At 38.1% G+C, this 17,617-nt stretch overlaps 1 protein-coding gene across 2 annotated transcripts in view; it reads right to left on the reverse strand.

Moving 5' to 3' along the window:
* The window catches only part of CDK14 (cyclin dependent kinase 14), a 310,575-nt gene that overhangs the window by 121,782 nt on the left and 171,176 nt on the right, over positions 1–17,617 (reverse strand). For both annotated transcript variants that reach the window (XM_084221582.1, XM_084221583.1), the window contains one exon: positions 8,176–8,296. In XM_084221582.1, the coding sequence (XP_084077708.1) occupies positions 8,176–8,296 (121 nt within the window). The remainder of the gene's footprint in view (positions 1–8,175; positions 8,297–17,617) is intronic.

The following is a 17,617-nucleotide window of genomic DNA, read 5'->3' on the forward strand; positions in this document are numbered from 1 at the left end:
GGGGAAAAAAAGTTAAGAAAATTATGTCATCCTTGGCTACAAGAAAACCCAAGAGACAAGGGAGAATGTGATGACTCTGTATTTAAAATTATGCAAAACAAAGGTCAGGGAAGAACTAATTAGGATTTTAATGGTTCCCAGAATGGTAGGTAGATCCAAAATAGTATAACTAAAAATAGCAGAATGCTTTTAGGAAATAGAAATTTTAGGGTGGGTGTTAGGGAAATACAATTAATAATTGTGCTATATCCCAGTCTCTCAATGGACTCGAAGCCTGGTTACAGTCATGTAAAACTAGACAAGCTGAACTACTTAAGACTGTTCTTCAGGAAACAGACTTGCATTAACAGTGGAGTGGACAGGATGAGCTCATACACCAGTCCCAGCTCTAGTTTCAATGGCACAAAGATTACTTCTTAAAATATGAAATAGAGGCTTTAAGGTGCGTGCATCTCCAAGGGCATGTTATTTAGGTAAATTTGTGCTAGTTCAGCATGCAGTGACATTTTCAGGAAGCACATATAAATAATTTTTGACAAAAGAACATTACCTCAACATTTTGGTGTATTCAGTTTGGATTTTCCTACTCTCCTTATAGGACTTCTGAGTTTGGATAAATAAGCCAAACACTGCAATTTTGTTCAGAGATCTTTCCAATGCAATGGCACAGGATAAACTTGCAAAGTAAAAGTGACAGCCATATAATGCTGAAATGGGTGGTTTACTCTCTGATGACAAAAAGCATGACTAAACCTATTGATATATTGATGAGACCATACATGGCCATGCCACCTAATACTGCTCTTCTATTGTCCTGCCTAATTTCCTGGGACTCTGGCTGTCACTGTACAGCCGTATACAGCGTAAGAGTTACTAGCACAGCTGAATGGCTTCTCTTGCATTGAAATTACACAGTAAATGAGCCTGTAAAAATGAAGTTGAACACCTCAGGAACCTTCTTTTTTTGTTGTTTTGGTGGCTTTTTTTTTTTCTGCACAACTTTTATAATTCAGAAGGGTATTCCCTTAAAATTAACTTGCTGGTGGATTGGTTTTATGTGTTTTGCTTAGGGATTCACATTCCTGTCTCTGAGTCACAAAGATCCTTATTGCTACAAGAATCTCTAGTGTGTCTGTACTGGAATACTGTAAAACAAACAAAAAGAAACATAACAGCTTTGGTAAGGCACAATATATAAGGGATGGTTCCTTCAGTTAATATTATAACTTTTCTTGATGGAGCCATAAAAGAAAGTATAGACACACACCAGAAAGAGGAGCTGTTTCCAAACCAAGTTTTAGTTAATCAAGCATACAGAAATCCTATATTCTATAGGATTTAAATCTAGTATATAGAAACCCTATATTCTTACTATATATGTTTTAAAGTGTTGAATATTCTGCTTTGTAGCAGGCTCAATGCAGGTGATAATATTCAGCATGATCTTTGCAGTGAAAACCTATGCTGGGTCTTCAAATAATTGTTTTAATCTAGTCATTAAGCCTGTTTTCTGTGTGCAGGGTTTGGCTTCAGAGGTAGAAGGCATTTTATGAAAGCCAAGTAATTCCTTTCAGTAATCCCTGGTGAGATTTCTGAAATTCAAAGGAACAACAGAGTTTTCATTTAAGCTTCCCAAACTACACATTGTTTGCAATGCTAAATATATTAGAATTAAAAAGCAAACAGACAAACAAATAAAAAACAAACAAAACCCCACAAAATCTACATACACTCCTCTTCAAAATCCTGCTGCTTTACTTTTTTATGGATTTGTCACCAATAGGATTGGTGCAATACTGTAGCATCTTCCGTAAAATCCCAATAACATACATGTTGTAAAGGCAAAGAGATTGTTATATTGTCTGATTTATTTGGGGAAAAAGGTCATGTTTCTTTATCATCCATCTTATGAACACAATGATGAAAACAAATTTGGGGGGAAAGGAATGTAAAGTAAGGGACTCTTTTCTGCTTAACTGACAAAAGTCTGATTTATTTCTACAGGGACAGACTGCTGGCATACCCACAAAAGCTGAAGCTGGTTGGAATTTGTCTTTCATGAACATGCCTGTTCATGTTGGTTGGAATTTGTCTCTCTTTGATATACAAGAAATAACATCTAATGGATGATACAGTCTGATAAAAATACAGTGGCAATAAGGCAAACAGAAGTTGTCACACCAGCAGTAATGAGTGAACCAAAATTTTCCTTTCATGATGAAAAACATTAACATTTGTGCAGGAAGCACATGCAATGAATGAAAAGTAATTTACTTGACAACTCAAGGTATTTCTTTACAGTCAGACTTGAAGTAATTGGAATTACAAGAGAATAGAGTGGTCATGTTCTTGCATGTGTCACTGAATACCTAGAAATAAAAGCTCCAGCCTTTTTTTTGCTTTGTAGCAATACTCAGTTTCTATATTAAGAAATACTATATTCATGATGGATTAAAATGCACATGATCTCTTCCTGTGAGACTCTATTGGACTCACTCATTCTATAAAAGCAGAGTCAAAATAAGCTCAAGGAAATAAAATACTCCTCTTGAGCAATATTTTGCGAGGAGACACTTTCTTGTTGAAATTCCTGGTTTTCTTTTCTGCATCCAGGTACTTTTATAATGTACTCTCCTTACACACATGAAACATATTTCTAGCAATGAAAAAGTAACAGCAAATCTGATGTTGCAAATGGATAAAAGTGTTTTTCAGATTTCAGCATATCAGGAACTGAAACGTGCTTCCCATAACTACAGACCCAGACAGTTCCTCACTTCCTCACACACAGCATTTCCATGAATCTGAGCCTACAGAATTTTCCAATCAAAAGCTAATTCACCTGATAAAACTTTAGAAGAACTCAGTGACAATGAGAGAAATTTAATTAACAATACCTTTACAGTTACTGCAATACTACCCTAATACCCTAATCCTACACATTAGCATTTCTTTGGAGTGGAAATCATAACCCTGAGGAACATCAAGGGCAAAAGAGCTAATTTGCCCTATGCTGTTTTCTCTCTCAGGCCCCAAGAAGTATTTTGTCAGGGCATACTGGGACTACTGCTCTCACATTTCTCTCACTGCACAGCATTTACAAGAGACATAGGATAAAAATGCCTTTGTAATGTCCCCCGTGTAAAAACCATAATTTGGTGCATTTATGTCTAAGACAAAATCCATTTTTCTGTAATGAATGTCTTAATTAGGGTTGCAGGTCTTCATTGGTCAAATATTCATGAAAGCATGCATGCAATTATAGTGAGCACTAAAATCCACACTCTTTGCAGGCTATGTGTGAAAAGTGGTGTGTTCCCACATACCATTTATTTTTCTAATAATAGTATAGAAAAACTCCATATGAACAGGTTTCCCTAAATTAAGCTCAGATTTGAAATCATGTACAACAACCTAGATGTAACAAAGTTAAATAAGGGTGATTTAAGAAGCAATTTTGTAACATTTTACTGGCCTAGTTTTAATTTATTTCTTCTGCAATACTAAACATGGCTGATGCTAGTTAATAAAAGTGAATTTAAAATATATCCCAGCCCATAACTGCTTAGGTTATCTGTACTGTGACTCAGAGTGTATTTTTCTATAAACAAAACAACAGAATATGTTAAAAAATTGCCAGCTGTTAGCAAACACAGTTTAAAGACAGCTGCACTTCAAAATAAAATATCCCTAGTGACTTCTTGATGTAAGCAACCCAGATGTAGCAGCAGTGCATGCATTACCAGAATCAAATGGATTTAATAGCCTCTTTAAATTGCTTCATTTACTAATATTATATTCTTCCTGTAAGGAACAAATAGAATAGGTTAATTTAGGGATTTTTTCCCTATGTTTCTGTGTTACTTATATATGGGTTTTAGTAATCTATAAACCCTTTATGTGTTGAAGCCTATTTTCCTTGCATTGACTTTCAAAGGACTGTAAAATTCAAGGATTAGGACAAGTTACACCAGAGGCAATGCAAAACCATTTTCCTAGCCACTAGTAAGTCCTCATCAAGGGGGAAGAAAAAAAAAAAGCTATATCAAAGGTTATCACAACTCTTTGATGCAGTTGTGGGTAGTATAATACATTCATATAATGCTGCTGTATCAAATGCTGTCAGCAGTAAATCACAAAACCTGACACGCTGATTTCCATCACCAGCCTGACACCACTATTGCATGTACATCTTCATTAATATTATTTTAATGCCAGTGGCTATTTAAAAAAGAATGCAGGAGAATGTAACATTGCATGTGGATCATTAGCTTTTAGTTACTATTCTAATTCTCTGCACCAGCAAATGAAGTGTAAAAATAGCCTGCAGCCTCTGCCACCTGCTTCCCAGCCACTGTCCAGTGGTTAATATTTGGACTCCTTTTTCATGCAGCTGGTCCTCTACTCTGGGAGCCTCACTTTCTGTTCCTGGGGAACCACCATGAAATGTCATTTATCATGGCTATAGAAAAAGCCTTGTGACCTTACTTTTTTTTTTCTTTTCTCTAAACGGAGGAAACAGCTGTGCTTTCTACCTTAACACTATTTAAATATTTAGTGAAGTGGCTGCCTAGTTTTGTCATCATGTAGATCATCAACAACGACACAGGAGAGCACACACTATCTGCCATAAGGACATAATGCCAGTAATTGCATAAAAATGCTAATGCTACAAACACACTTTTGATAACAAATTGCCAAATTATCTTGGAAGCTGATGGTAGGCAGGTTTCTCCACGTCTCCCTTCCTCCCGCTCTGGGAAGCCACTAAATGGCTTTAATGTAATTATGGCTCAGCTCTGTACAACCATTGTGTAAGCACAGCCCCAAGGCTGCCTGGGCTCCAGCAGAGCTCGCTGTCAGATGTGCCAAGTAAGCACAAGTGACCTTAGCAGGCAGCTACACCTCTCACCATCTCTCAAACTGGAAGTGCTGTCTCAGACAAGCCAGCAAAGCATAGAAGTAAAAATCTAAAGCTCTTCTGTCACACACAGTACACATTTGCACTCATCTGATTTCTGATGTGGCAGAGGCTGAGCCCTTGCACAAATTGCTGCCACGTGAAAAAAACTGGATTACTAGGTCCCTTTTTCCTAAGCCCTTCACAGTTCCTCAGTTGGTACAGGGCAGAAAAAATATTGCAAGGGCTACAAATTGAGTACAAGAGGAATATGACATTGTTTTTCATTTGAAACAGAACACACCACCTCTGACCCCTGAGCACCTGGATTTTTTTTAGGACCCTACAAAATGCTCTGTGCAAGAGAAGATCATTTCTTGATATCATTGAAGATGTAACTATTGTGTTCTTCCCCAATACTTGACTCATTTTTGTCAGAAAACAAAATAATGACCTGGATTGCTGAAGCAGCATATAAAGTCCTTCCTTAATCTCCCCTGCTGCCCACATAATTTGAACATAAACATATTATTTTGAAAGACATGCCCAGTCTACAGGTGTAGTAACTTTTAAATGCTTTTAATTAGCTGCATGACTTAATCTTTATTACAGGAACGCCACATATTTTGATTGGACCTTCTAAATTTACTAAAATAATCATTGGATGGAATGTTAAAAGATCTATTTTTGACAAGCTATTGAACTTGGGAGAAAACCGTTTTTATTTGTAGAAAAATTTTCAGCAACAATAAAAAATGTTTTAAAATCCGTTGTTCAGTTTCACAGTGCAGTGTTTTTCAAATTGGGAAAAGTTAAAAAAATATTTTAAAGTTAAAAAAATATTGCTTTTAACTAAAAGAAAGCATTTTAAAGTGCTTTTTGAGCAGTTTGCCCTATTAAAGCATTAATATTTTTCTTTAGCAGTTTCTGTATATTCTCTGGAATTGACAAGCTGACTGTGTGTGTGCAGACACACACAAATACACGTGACTCAAGAACTGAACAAACGTAGAGGCAGCTATGAGAAGGTGAGCAGAAAGGACTGTTTATCTCTCCCAGCTATCTCCATCCTCTGAGTCTGCTGTCTTGCCTCACCCCAAGCAAGCTGAGCTCCTTGCTGAGGGTGTCTGAGGTATCACTTGGAAAAGAGGTGATTGTAGAACATCAGGAGCAGGTGGGCTGCAGAGACTGCATGCAACCTGTGAAGACACCAGGTTGAACCTGATATTTAGGAAAACAGGACGGTTTTAGGATAGATGAGAAACTGAGATGCAGAAGGAAATTATTTTAGACCTGTGAAGTGAGAATGGTCTGAGGAAAACCAGACAATTGATACAGAAGATGCTGCCTTTGCCTCTCTGGCACACTTGAGATATCACAGTGGTCACATTTGGAGTTTTCTCACTGTCCCTTTCTTACCTCTTGGTTCACCTTCCCTTAGAGCTCAGGGAACCCAGGGCCAGCAGCCAGGGCCCAATGATAATAACCACTCAGTTCAGTGTTAGATGTTCTAGTATTTATCCTCTGCAACCCTTCCACAGGAAACAATCCTGTGATTTCTAAATCATGCCCCCAGGACTCAAGATTTTCAGGAAAACCTGTTTTCACCCCATAATCTGATTTCAGCTGCAGGACCAAATACAACCTCATGTTTAGTTCCCTTCCCCAGCCAAAAAATTTTCCTGCTAGGTCTTCAGTTTTAATATTACACTGCAGCATTACCTTAAAAATATTATTCACATGCCATATGTAAACATAAGGTGCTTTTAACCTTATCTTACCTTATCTCTAGATTTTAATATAATCATAATTCTAACTTTGGTTTGCCTGTATTGAAAGATATTTCAGTGAACAGCAAAAAAATTACTGTATTTTTCTGAAAATTCCTCAGTATCATTTTTTTTCTCAAATGAATGAGTTGCAAAGGTTTAAAAAGTCAAACATGCATTAAAAAATCCAAAACCCAACCAACCAACCAACAAAATCTCAAAGCAAACAAGTGATCAAACAAAACCCAAATATATTCCAGAACATCTTCCTTTCCTTTTAAGGAAAAGGATTTTTTTCCTTGCATTTTAGAATTTGTACAGATTGCGGAGATCCTATCACCTCAAAACCTACAAAATAATTGAAGGACTTCCAGCTTAGTTTTAATAGTCAGAAAACCAAATACCTTCCTTGTTCCTTGCTCAACACAGGACTAAATGATGTAATCAAAAATGAGCAAGGTGATACATATTGTACAAATCAAACACTCCTCTGAACTTGCAAGTCTAAATAAAATCTGTAGCTTTGAAAGAAAACTATTCAACAATATTTACTGCTACCAAATATAGTAGATTAAGAACTGAGCTTTTATGCTCACAACCAGAGAATTCTGTTCTTCTCCTTGCTACAAGTGGGCATGGTGAAAGTCTATCTTTTGCACAACAAGTGTCACACCATAGCAAAGTACCACATTAAGGTGACAAAAGTCAGACTACAGTCTCTTGCAAAGCACCAGGGGCATCCTGGGCTGTGTCAGGAATAGTGTGGCCAGCAGGAGCAGGGAGGTCATTCCTCCCCTGTACTCAGCACTGGGGAGGGCACACCTGGAGTGCTGTGTCCAGCTCTGGCCCCTCAGTTTGGGAAGAACATTGAGACACTTGAGCACATCCAGAGGAGCCAAGGAGGCTGGAGAGGGGCTGGGAACACAAACCCTGTGAGGAATGACTGAGGGAGCTGGGGGTGCTCAGCCTGGAGAAAAGGAGACTCAGGGGTGACCTTATCACTCTCCACAACTCCCTGAAAGGTCACTGTGGTCAGGTGGGGGTCGGTCTCTTTCTCCAGGCAACTGACAGAATGAGGGGACAGTCTCAAGCTGCATCAAGGGAAATACAGGTCGGATATTAGGAAAAAGTTTTTCACAGAAAGAGTCATAAAGCATTGGAATTGTCTGCCCAGGGAGGTGGTGGAGTCACCATCCCTGGGTGTGTTTAAAAGAAGACTGGATGTGGCACTCGATGCCATGCTTTAGTTGAGGTGTTAGGGTATGGGTTGGACTCGATGGTGTTTAAGGTCTCTTCCAACCTAGTGATTCTGTGAATTGTGTGTCAGCAGCTGGTAGCAGCTGCCAGGCAGTGGGGCATCAGGAGGGGATTCCTTCAGGGAAATACTGCATGAATCACACAAACGTTTTCCAACCTGTACCAACAATCCCACTACATACTTGATTTACATGCCTAGAAAAACCAAGAGCTAAAGCTCTTACATGGAGTCTTTTCATCTACACTTACCACATGTCGAGGCAGGTGGAATACTCTGTTGATCCCAGAAGGACATCTGGAGGCCTGTACCATAGGGTTACCACTTCATTGGAATATGTATGACTAGGAACTGATTTAGCTCTTGCAAGACCTGTGGGGGTAAACACAAATAAATGTAAACAAAGCAAAGAAATAGTTTGCTGTACAGTTACAATCTAAAAGGATATATGAGCACCTATCACTTAATGTGACAGGCATGTTGCAAGAGTGTTTTTGTTCTAGAACTGGAGTGCTTAATGGTAGCATTGATCATTAAGTACCTGGCTAAACAGAGCTGTGAATATTATAAAGGAATAATAAAACATGCTTTTCATAATGACAGCCACAGGCCCAGGGGAGATGCAAAGATATACTGTGGTATACCTAAATAAAAGACAAATAAACAAAGATTTTAATTGCCATTAACTGCTCATCCTGAGGCATGAATAGTCTTCCATTTCAGTGTTATTTAGAAAAAGCAAATGAAAAGAAAACTCCCAGACAAATGATGCCACAGATGAGATTTGGCTTCTTAGGGAAGCCTATGAAACCGTCAACAGCTTGCACTGCAAAGCCCAGCCTGCTTATTCAAGTTTATGTTTGAAAGCTGTAGACACACTTACACATTACCATTTAAATAAATATTAATATTGCAGCAATACAGCAGAAAATGGTATGTGAAAAATTCCTCTCTCTCAAGAATTGCATATTGGCAGTGCTCCAATTTCAGAAATAATTTCAATAAAATCTGTGGCCTACTAAAGATATAATATTTACAATAATTGTATTTTAAGCCTGTCAGTCATTTAAAAAAATTCACATTACTACACAATCTATGTAAAAGAGAGATCATCGTATGCTAAACCAAGAAGTTTACAAGTATGTTTCTCCTACAGAGGACTCTCTCCTCCAGAAAACAGAAAAAGATCTTCAGGGCTAAGGTGACTCTTCCTATCATGGGCCTGCAAATGCTTTTTCCAAATTATCTGATCCTAGGTACTGCCTTGAGAACGTCCACTTCCTTGCTGGGAATACTGGACATGCACAAGTAATGGAAATCAGGAGAATGCAGTGCTGGGTGCTTTTTTGTGTCTTCCTGAACTACTGGTTTTCCTTTCAGAAAACAAATGGAATTACTATAACAGAAGGTCATGTTTTACACCTTACAGAAACAAAGAAACAAAGTCATACAGTCAGAAAGGAATATGCAACATGAGAATTCCTGAAAGAGTGCAGAAGAGAGTCCTTTGCCCCTTTCTTCTTAATACACTAGAAAAGCTATTTCTGAACATTTAATGTCAGTGAATACATCTCCATAGCAATGATGGCCAATCTTGCCAGCAGATTGCATGATCAGCTGATTATAGCAATTAGACCAGTGTAGGGGGAATAATATGAATTGTATGCCATGATCCATTCTTTTAAAAGTTACATTTGAAACATGAATACCTATTTTTAAAATGTGCAGACCTCCACTTCTTTAAGGTTTGTGCCCCTGTCCATCAGCTCGATGAACAATTTGGCTTACAAAGACAAAGCAGGCTTGGCCAGGTACAGCTCCAAAGAGGCCAGAGGAGAGGACACATCACGTGTTCCACAGGGTCTCTGCCTCCAGAGTAAGGCTTTTGCTTCTAGGAAACCAGAAACCACCAACAGCTCCAACTGGTGAGCAGTTCTTATTCCTGGCACACAGAACCATTAACAAGCCTGAGTTTCTGTGCATCTCTATCCCACACGACTAAACTGAAACAGTATTCCCTGCATTTGTGGATATGGACCTACTCCTATTAAGCAATATAAAAATTATGAAAGGATTTGAGAAGTCTGGATGGTGAATGATTCCATCCTTTTTGCCTTTCTGTGCCCTCCCCATTAGTCTTGTCTGAGGAATACTAAATTTGTTGGCAAATTCTAATTTTCTACCAAGCTTTCCTAGGAGAAGAGGCATAACCAAGCAGGGGGAAAGGCCTCTTGAAGGAGCCACATCATGTACTTTGGGCAAAACTATCAAAAAACTTCTGAACTTGTGGATTGACAAACTCAAATTTTTACAATACAAATTGATCCCCACATTCCAGAAATCTCCCATGTAGAGAGAAATGAGTACCTGACTTTCCATACCAGGAATCATGCTGCAAATAATACACCATAACCATGGTTGCCAGCTGGCTTCCTCCACTTCACTGACAAGGATGCAGCTCTGCAAGTGTTAGAGTCAGCTCAAGCACACCTTTCCTCCTCTCCTGTGACTGTTCAGCCTGGAACCAGTCCTCCCCTCCTGCTGGGAATGCCACCCATGCTGTTTCCTCAATATACTGCTTCTAGATCTCCTCCACCCCTAATCCATTCCAGGTTAATGAAAATCTATTTTATTTTCAAAGAATGGCCCTTCTGGGCTAGTCCCAGCCCGTTGGACAAGTAAATGCTTTTCTTTAATCCATTCTTCACTCCCCAAACACTACGAAAGTTTAATTTGAGGTTGGCTGCAACACCTGGTTTCTCAGTTATAAGAGGATCATTAATGATGATTAATCAGACAGCACCACCAGGTTAAGAGGTGTTCCAGTTTGAGTTAAACCATAACAAAAGGCTCATGTGTACAGGCTACATTTAAGCTGTGGCCAATTGGTTTCCTAGTTGGCCACATACACTGCTTTGGAAAGTAAAGGGGAAAATGGAAAGCAGGAGTGAACAACCAAGCAAAATACTTACAAAAGCTAAAATTTGCAAGGGGAAAATTTGGCACAGTCCCACTGTTCAGTCTGCCACTCACTCCTCTTGAGCAGGACTGACAGGACCTGAATCAGGCTAATGCCTCAGAGGAGCTGCTTTCTCGCAGGGAGAGAGCAGCCTCTGCTTTTTCTGAATAATTCTCTGCTCTGCATAAAGAATGCATTTAGCAATAATGAACACTTTCACTAAAATTAATGCAAATGTGTCTCATCACACATGAGATATGAAAAAAATACTCTAATCTTTCAGATATATTTACAATCTAAAAAGAATGCTATCAAAATATATATGTGAAACACCAAGATACTACATTTCTTGTTTTGATGGTCCAGATACAAATAGATGACAGTTACCAGGGTTTTTCCAGATATCCTTCTGCAAGAAAACTTGCTACATATTTTATACCCTTTTGCATATCCAAATATGCTTACTCATGCAAAATTTATTTAAGCACATCCTTCAACTGAAAGAAAACTGAAGGGTAGGATTAATTAGCACAGCATGTTCGATCACTTTCTTTAAGGGTTCCCTGTCTGTTTCCATGGTTACACTACAGGAAGAATGACAATCTCATTTTAAAAAAACAGAGCTTATGGGGGATCATCAAAACTTCAAACCTTAATGGCCCATGTGCATAAAAGCCAAAAGGTAAGTGGCAGATCACAAGGTGAGCACACAATATTTACATATTGCTGCCTGAGCACTCTTTTAGCCTGGGAAGGTGGAGGAAGGATTTCCTGACAAGGAGTGAACTCCCCTCTGATTCCTCTGTCTTACAAAAGATAAGAGGTCAACACATGTCCTGCTGTTGCAGCCCTTTTTTGAGAGAAGGAATCCAAGTTATTAAAATTAAGGTTGTGTCAGACCCACTGGGGAACTTGTATGTAATTATGGGAAGGACAGACACTGTGTAATTTCTCCATGCACTGATTTCCTATGACCATTACTTACCCAAAATGAAAGAAGAAACTGTTCTGATGTATTACATACTGCAAGGCTTGCACAACACCATCTAGCTGCTCTTTGCACAAACCACAACTTAATTTTAACTCATTCATTAAACAACAGCTCGGGATATCCTGGGAAGCATGGTATTTAAAATAGAGTCAATGATCTATGCCTATGTATGTTAATGTCTTTAACACAGAAAATCCCCTGCTGCCTCCTACTCTGAACTTAAAAATTTTTTTTTTTGTTATAAAGAAGAAATTTTCTTGCTTGGTAAACAATTGTCTCTGGCTGTATCTTTGAATCAGAGGATGTGTCTGATTTTACCTAGGATCAGCTATTGACAAAATATATTGCATTGATTTATCACTGTAATTTTTAAATTGTATTTGGCTTTTATAAGAGGCTGTAGCTACATCCAGACGCGAGACTTATCCAAAACACACACCTTTGGCTACAGGAGCACAAATATTAATATTTGATACCTCTCTAGCTGTAGGATAGCTTCCCAGTCAACTTCATATGACAATTCAAAGCCTTTGTTCACAGCAAATATGATTCTGCAAATGAGAAAACCAGTCATGTCTGCAAAAACAAAGGCTTAGCAGCCATGTGCATGGTTTCCCTTTCTATTATACCTTTAAAGTGTTGAGCAGCTTATTATTTTGATTTAGATATATTTTAAAAGGCTTTAGCAAGCACACTAAAAAATAAGCTGTTTTTCTTGTTGCTTTTCCTTGATTCAGCTTCTTTATGGGGTTCCTTTTTTCACTTCCTGTTTTGTTTATTTAACAATTAGTTTGAGGTAAATGGCTTATTGAACTGCAACTATGAGTCAGTAATGATATTAAAATTTTGCTAATGTATTCTGTTGTAGATCATGAACTGTCAACTTAACCTATTTACTCAGCTGCTTGTTTTCCAGCAGAAGCACATTTATTCAGTGACTACTTGAGTGACAACAAAAAATAAAAAAATGGGTGAAGACACTGAGACTGCTTCAATGTAGTGGTCAGCACTCTAACCCAGAAGCCAGTTCTTGGCAGTCAAAAGTGTCCTGCAGCCTTCAGGTCCCTCTGCTGTTTATCTGAATGCATCTGTCTCCAACATGAAGCTTTACCAGAGCATCTGAGTTAAGTTCCTCTCAAGTAAGATAAATTACCTACAACATCCTATATCCTGGTCCTAATATAGCCATTAGCTTATGATAGTGCTGCTCATTTATAAAAGTTACTCACAATCAGAGAAAGACTAATTAGGATCTCACATTAGTATTCCCAAAATGCACTTGAGCAATGACTAGTCTTCCAAACTAGAGTGCAGGAGTCAATTTTCAAGAGACAGACAGAAGTAAGACAAAAGGCATGTGTGCCTCTCAGCCTGATTTTTCCAGCTGTTATCAGCTGTTGTAATAAGAGATTATTTTCCCCTACAAGTCTTATCTCATGTACGCCTTCAGACAGTCATTTACAGTAACACAGATGATAATTATTCCAGTCTGTGAATAGGACTCAACTGTCAGTTGACAAACACAAGTTACAGAATGGGGAGACACAGAAACACTTTTCCTGCTAGCAGAAAGAATGACTCTAGCACTAGTGAAAGGTGTTTGCCCCTTTCCAACAAATCCAGCATCATCTTTTTATAACCTCTCTCCTCTGCCCCCCGTGCCTCCCAATGGATCATAGGGAATAGAAAAAAGGGATACAAGAAAGAGCTCAGATCTTGGTTGTATAGTATAAGATCCCTTTGGTTAATTTGTTTGAGAGCTATCATAGCTGTAAAGCTGTTTATTTCTTTGCTTTAAAATACTTATAAATAATTTCCAATATGTTTTGAAAAAAGGCACACTGATTTTGAACATGTACCATGACTGAACAATTTATTCCTTGTCTATAAGCAGGGAAAAAAAAACATACTAAAAATTGGGTACTGTGCAAAAAGTGGTACAGAAATACAAAAGAAATATACTCTTCACTTTTGACAGCAGGAAAATATATCCACCCCCACGGCATTCTGGGTCAGTATGAGTATTTTCAACGTGCCTCTACTAGGCTGGAGGTAGCAAAGTAACAGTGTGGGCAGGAAAAAAAAAGGAACAAACTGTACCAACATTATAAACATTCACATAGATGTAAAAGCTAGCAGGACTCAAGGACAGCAAGCAATTTCACATCAAAGATAATTTCTGCATTACAGAAAAGACCTGGATTCCTTACAGACACAGTACACATGCTCACAATAGCCTCAACAGGTGATTGATTTAAATTTTGATTTCCAGATTCCAGATTTTTACTTATCAATTTGTTGTTTCATAAAAAGTCTACAAGAAGATGATATCCTCTGCTCCTATAAAAGCCCCAGTAGGGACTTGCCACTGTGCTAATAAGGCTGTAAGTGAGAATGTCAGAATTACTCATTTCACAGTGAAGTTATTAGGTTTGAAGCAAAGAGTTAACAATTGCTGAACAGATGGTTTTAAATTGGAAAGATCTGCAGAGTGTAGGGAGGAAGTTCTAGAAAGGACAAACGGGCAGAAAATAATTCTTCACTGAAAATGAGAGCTAATACATCTCAGAATATTTGAATATTCTTTGAGAAAAGAGAAAAAACAGGGAAGCAGCAATGAATGAATGAGCCTAATCAATACTGGACAATCATTTGTGTAATAGTAATTTTCATGTGGAATTTTAAGACATGACTAATGAATTTGCTGAAGACAAGGAAGATAACAGACCACTTTCACACAGTTTGAGGTATAAATGTTTCATCACTGTTAGGACTTTCCATTAGCAAATCAAAGGAATCCAGAAAAGAAAAAAAAAAAAGATATTCAGGAGAACAGTGTTGTATGGAGACAAATTGAGAGCTATGGATGTCCCATTGTCCTGTTTGGTGGAGTATAATAGTCCATCAAGCACCAAACACAGAAGCTAACAAGTTACTGCAGGCTATTGTGTTTGAAGCTAACAATTTACTGTGATCTCTACATTTAGAACTAAAAGCAGGAGAGCAAGGGTCATTTCTGGATGACTCCATCTGGCATTCAAGTAAAACTGAACCAACGCTTTCCAACTGGTACCTGGATAACTTATCATTTTATAGGTACTTGATGTATGGCATGAGACAGGTTAAATACAACACAGCAGTAAGAAATAAATATGTTTGCTCTCCAAGACTTGTCTTTTTTAGAAAATCATCACACATAGGCAAACTGCCTTTCCCTCTACCCAGGTGCAGAGAACTGAACACATACCAGATGTCACTCAATTTTATACAGGGCATCAGTACCATTCAAGTCCTTCTAGCTTCATGTTGCATTAAACCTGGCAGCTGAAGAACTGTTTAATAAGTGCAGTTTGGTGCTACTGTAGTGACTCACAGTCATCCACATAGAAACACAAAAGCTAGGTTTCACTGACATTTCATGTTCAAACATCCAATCCCAGTTGTTTGCCCTCAGGTAATTTTGTTTCTTAACTGACCATACAGAACTGGCAGTGACAAGGTGATGCCAGGTACTGCTCCCTCCACCTCTTGAAGGGGACCACAACTCACTGAAGTGAACCCTGCAGTGCTGGACAAAAGGCAGCAATAGTAGCATGGCTACTGGGATGTTGGGATGTACTGATGGAGTGATTTATACCAGTGGGATCAGTTTTGCTGATCTATCATGTCAAATCTAGCTGTTAAATATCTGGACAACTTTGATGAAGGGCCTATCTCAAGTCATGGTCAGCTATTAAAAGCCTAATTTAAAAAGGCTAAGTAGCTGCAAATTTACTTGAACTTGTCTAGGATAAGTAGTTTAACAAGAACAGGGCTACATGGAAAAGCAAGCATTTAAACAATATCTATAGACAAACAATATTTTTGAAAAGTAGATCTAACAAGTATTTTGTTTATAAATCAAACCTCACTGCCATTTGACATTACTCTGCAGGAGTAGAATCTGTAAATTTGAAAAACTGTCACCCCATGGGTGCTGAAACCACCAACTCTTACAACACAAGGTCTGACTTATACTCAAATGACACAATTCCATGGCTAGTATCCACCAGATCCTCGGCCCTGTACTGCAGAGCCAGCACAAGTGGGTTTGATGGCCTCCTTTTCCAGCCAAGGTGTCCCCTGAGCACACATCCCTCCTCTGCATTTGGTGCCCCATCCACCCTCAGTTCCTGAACCACGGCTGCCCTGCCGGGCACAAACTGCTCTCTAGAGCTCATGGAGCTTAATCCAGGCTGCTGCCAGTACCCCAGCCAGACTATTTATAGGTAAGACAAATATTTAGCTGACTTTTGTCATTGCTACAATGTGATATCTCACAACTTATGTATTCCCTTAGTAGGTAAAACACTGTCTTGGAGTTCTACCAAAGAACGCCAGTACATTTTGCATGTGTTGTCACATTAGTACATATGTTCACATACTAGGTAACACCCACAGCATCTAAAGCCACATTTCACTGCACAAGCTTAAGTCAGAGTAAAATGATCTGAAAACAACATTGGTGCAAAACTAACAAAACTGGAAAAAAAAACCAAACTCAATTATGTAAAAGTTGTTTTAAATACAAAGAACAAAATAACTTGAAGATTTCGCTAATTTTCAAAATTTCTTCCACTTTGTTTTTAAGAGTGAAACCATTAAGAAAATCTGTATAAGCACTGTTGCTTCTGTAAAGCGATATTTTAAAGCAAAATTCAACAACAGAAATCTCTTGAGTGTCAGATTCACCTGTTCAATTGAATTGCTTCTCAAAACTCATTTAATGTATATGTCATCTTAAATTACCTGACTCACAAATCTTAAAAGGAAACTTTTATGAGAGAGACATTCCAATATGCTTAGGTCTAAATTATTATTTGACTTTGCATCAGTAATAAGGCATCCATATTCTGGAGAGCTGTCAATTCAGTCCTTAATACAATTTTGTCAAAGCAAAAGAAGAAATGAAAGCAGACAATTTAATTTTTAAAAAAGTTTCATTAGAAGGGCATTAAAGCTATTCCTAAACAGTACAATTCTGGAAATATGTAGTTAAAACCCAACTGCTCCTAATGCAGCATTTTTCCTTTTTGCTCTAAAGTGATAATGAAAACTAAAATGCCACTGCCAGAATGGCAAAGCTGGAGCTATGCAACCCCATCTAGTCCTTCCTGTACAGATGTTACCTACCAGTCAGTAGAACTGCAAAACCCTGTACTGTAACTAATAAAACAAGTGAAAACTTGTTTGTACTGAAACCAAGCCATTCTTTTATCTATTCAGCTTGGGGACAATGGATGTACTTCTGAATGCAGAGCTCAATAAAAATTACTTGTAGATTGCAAGCAAAGGATCCCTATTAGTACTTTGACCACTACTGCTGTCATATTGTTATTGATGCATCCCATGCTTTATTGAAACCATTCACTCTATCAAGTTTGCATGTGTGAACCAATTGTTAGTACTCATAAGCATGTCTCATTTAGTATCACAGCCTACAAACTGTGTATTTAGTTTTTTTGCAAGGTCTACAGACAGGTCAGAGCTGAACCAAATTTCCAGCTGGCTGGAAGAGTCCAGAAATAACTTAAAAACATTGCAATGACATATGCTTAAAAACAAATATAGTCACAAAAGCAAGTAAATTTGATGCATGAGTGACTTAAAAATTGCTGCAATAAGAAGGATATGAATATATTCATGGTTGTGGGTGGGAATAAAAGAGATTACATCTGAAAATCTCCTGCTACCTTATTTCCAA

The sequence above is a fragment of the Fringilla coelebs genome (assembly GCF_963513975.1).
Source record: "Fringilla coelebs genome assembly, chromosome: 1".
Classification (NCBI taxonomy): Eukaryota; Metazoa; Chordata; class Aves; order Passeriformes; family Fringillidae; genus Fringilla; species Fringilla coelebs.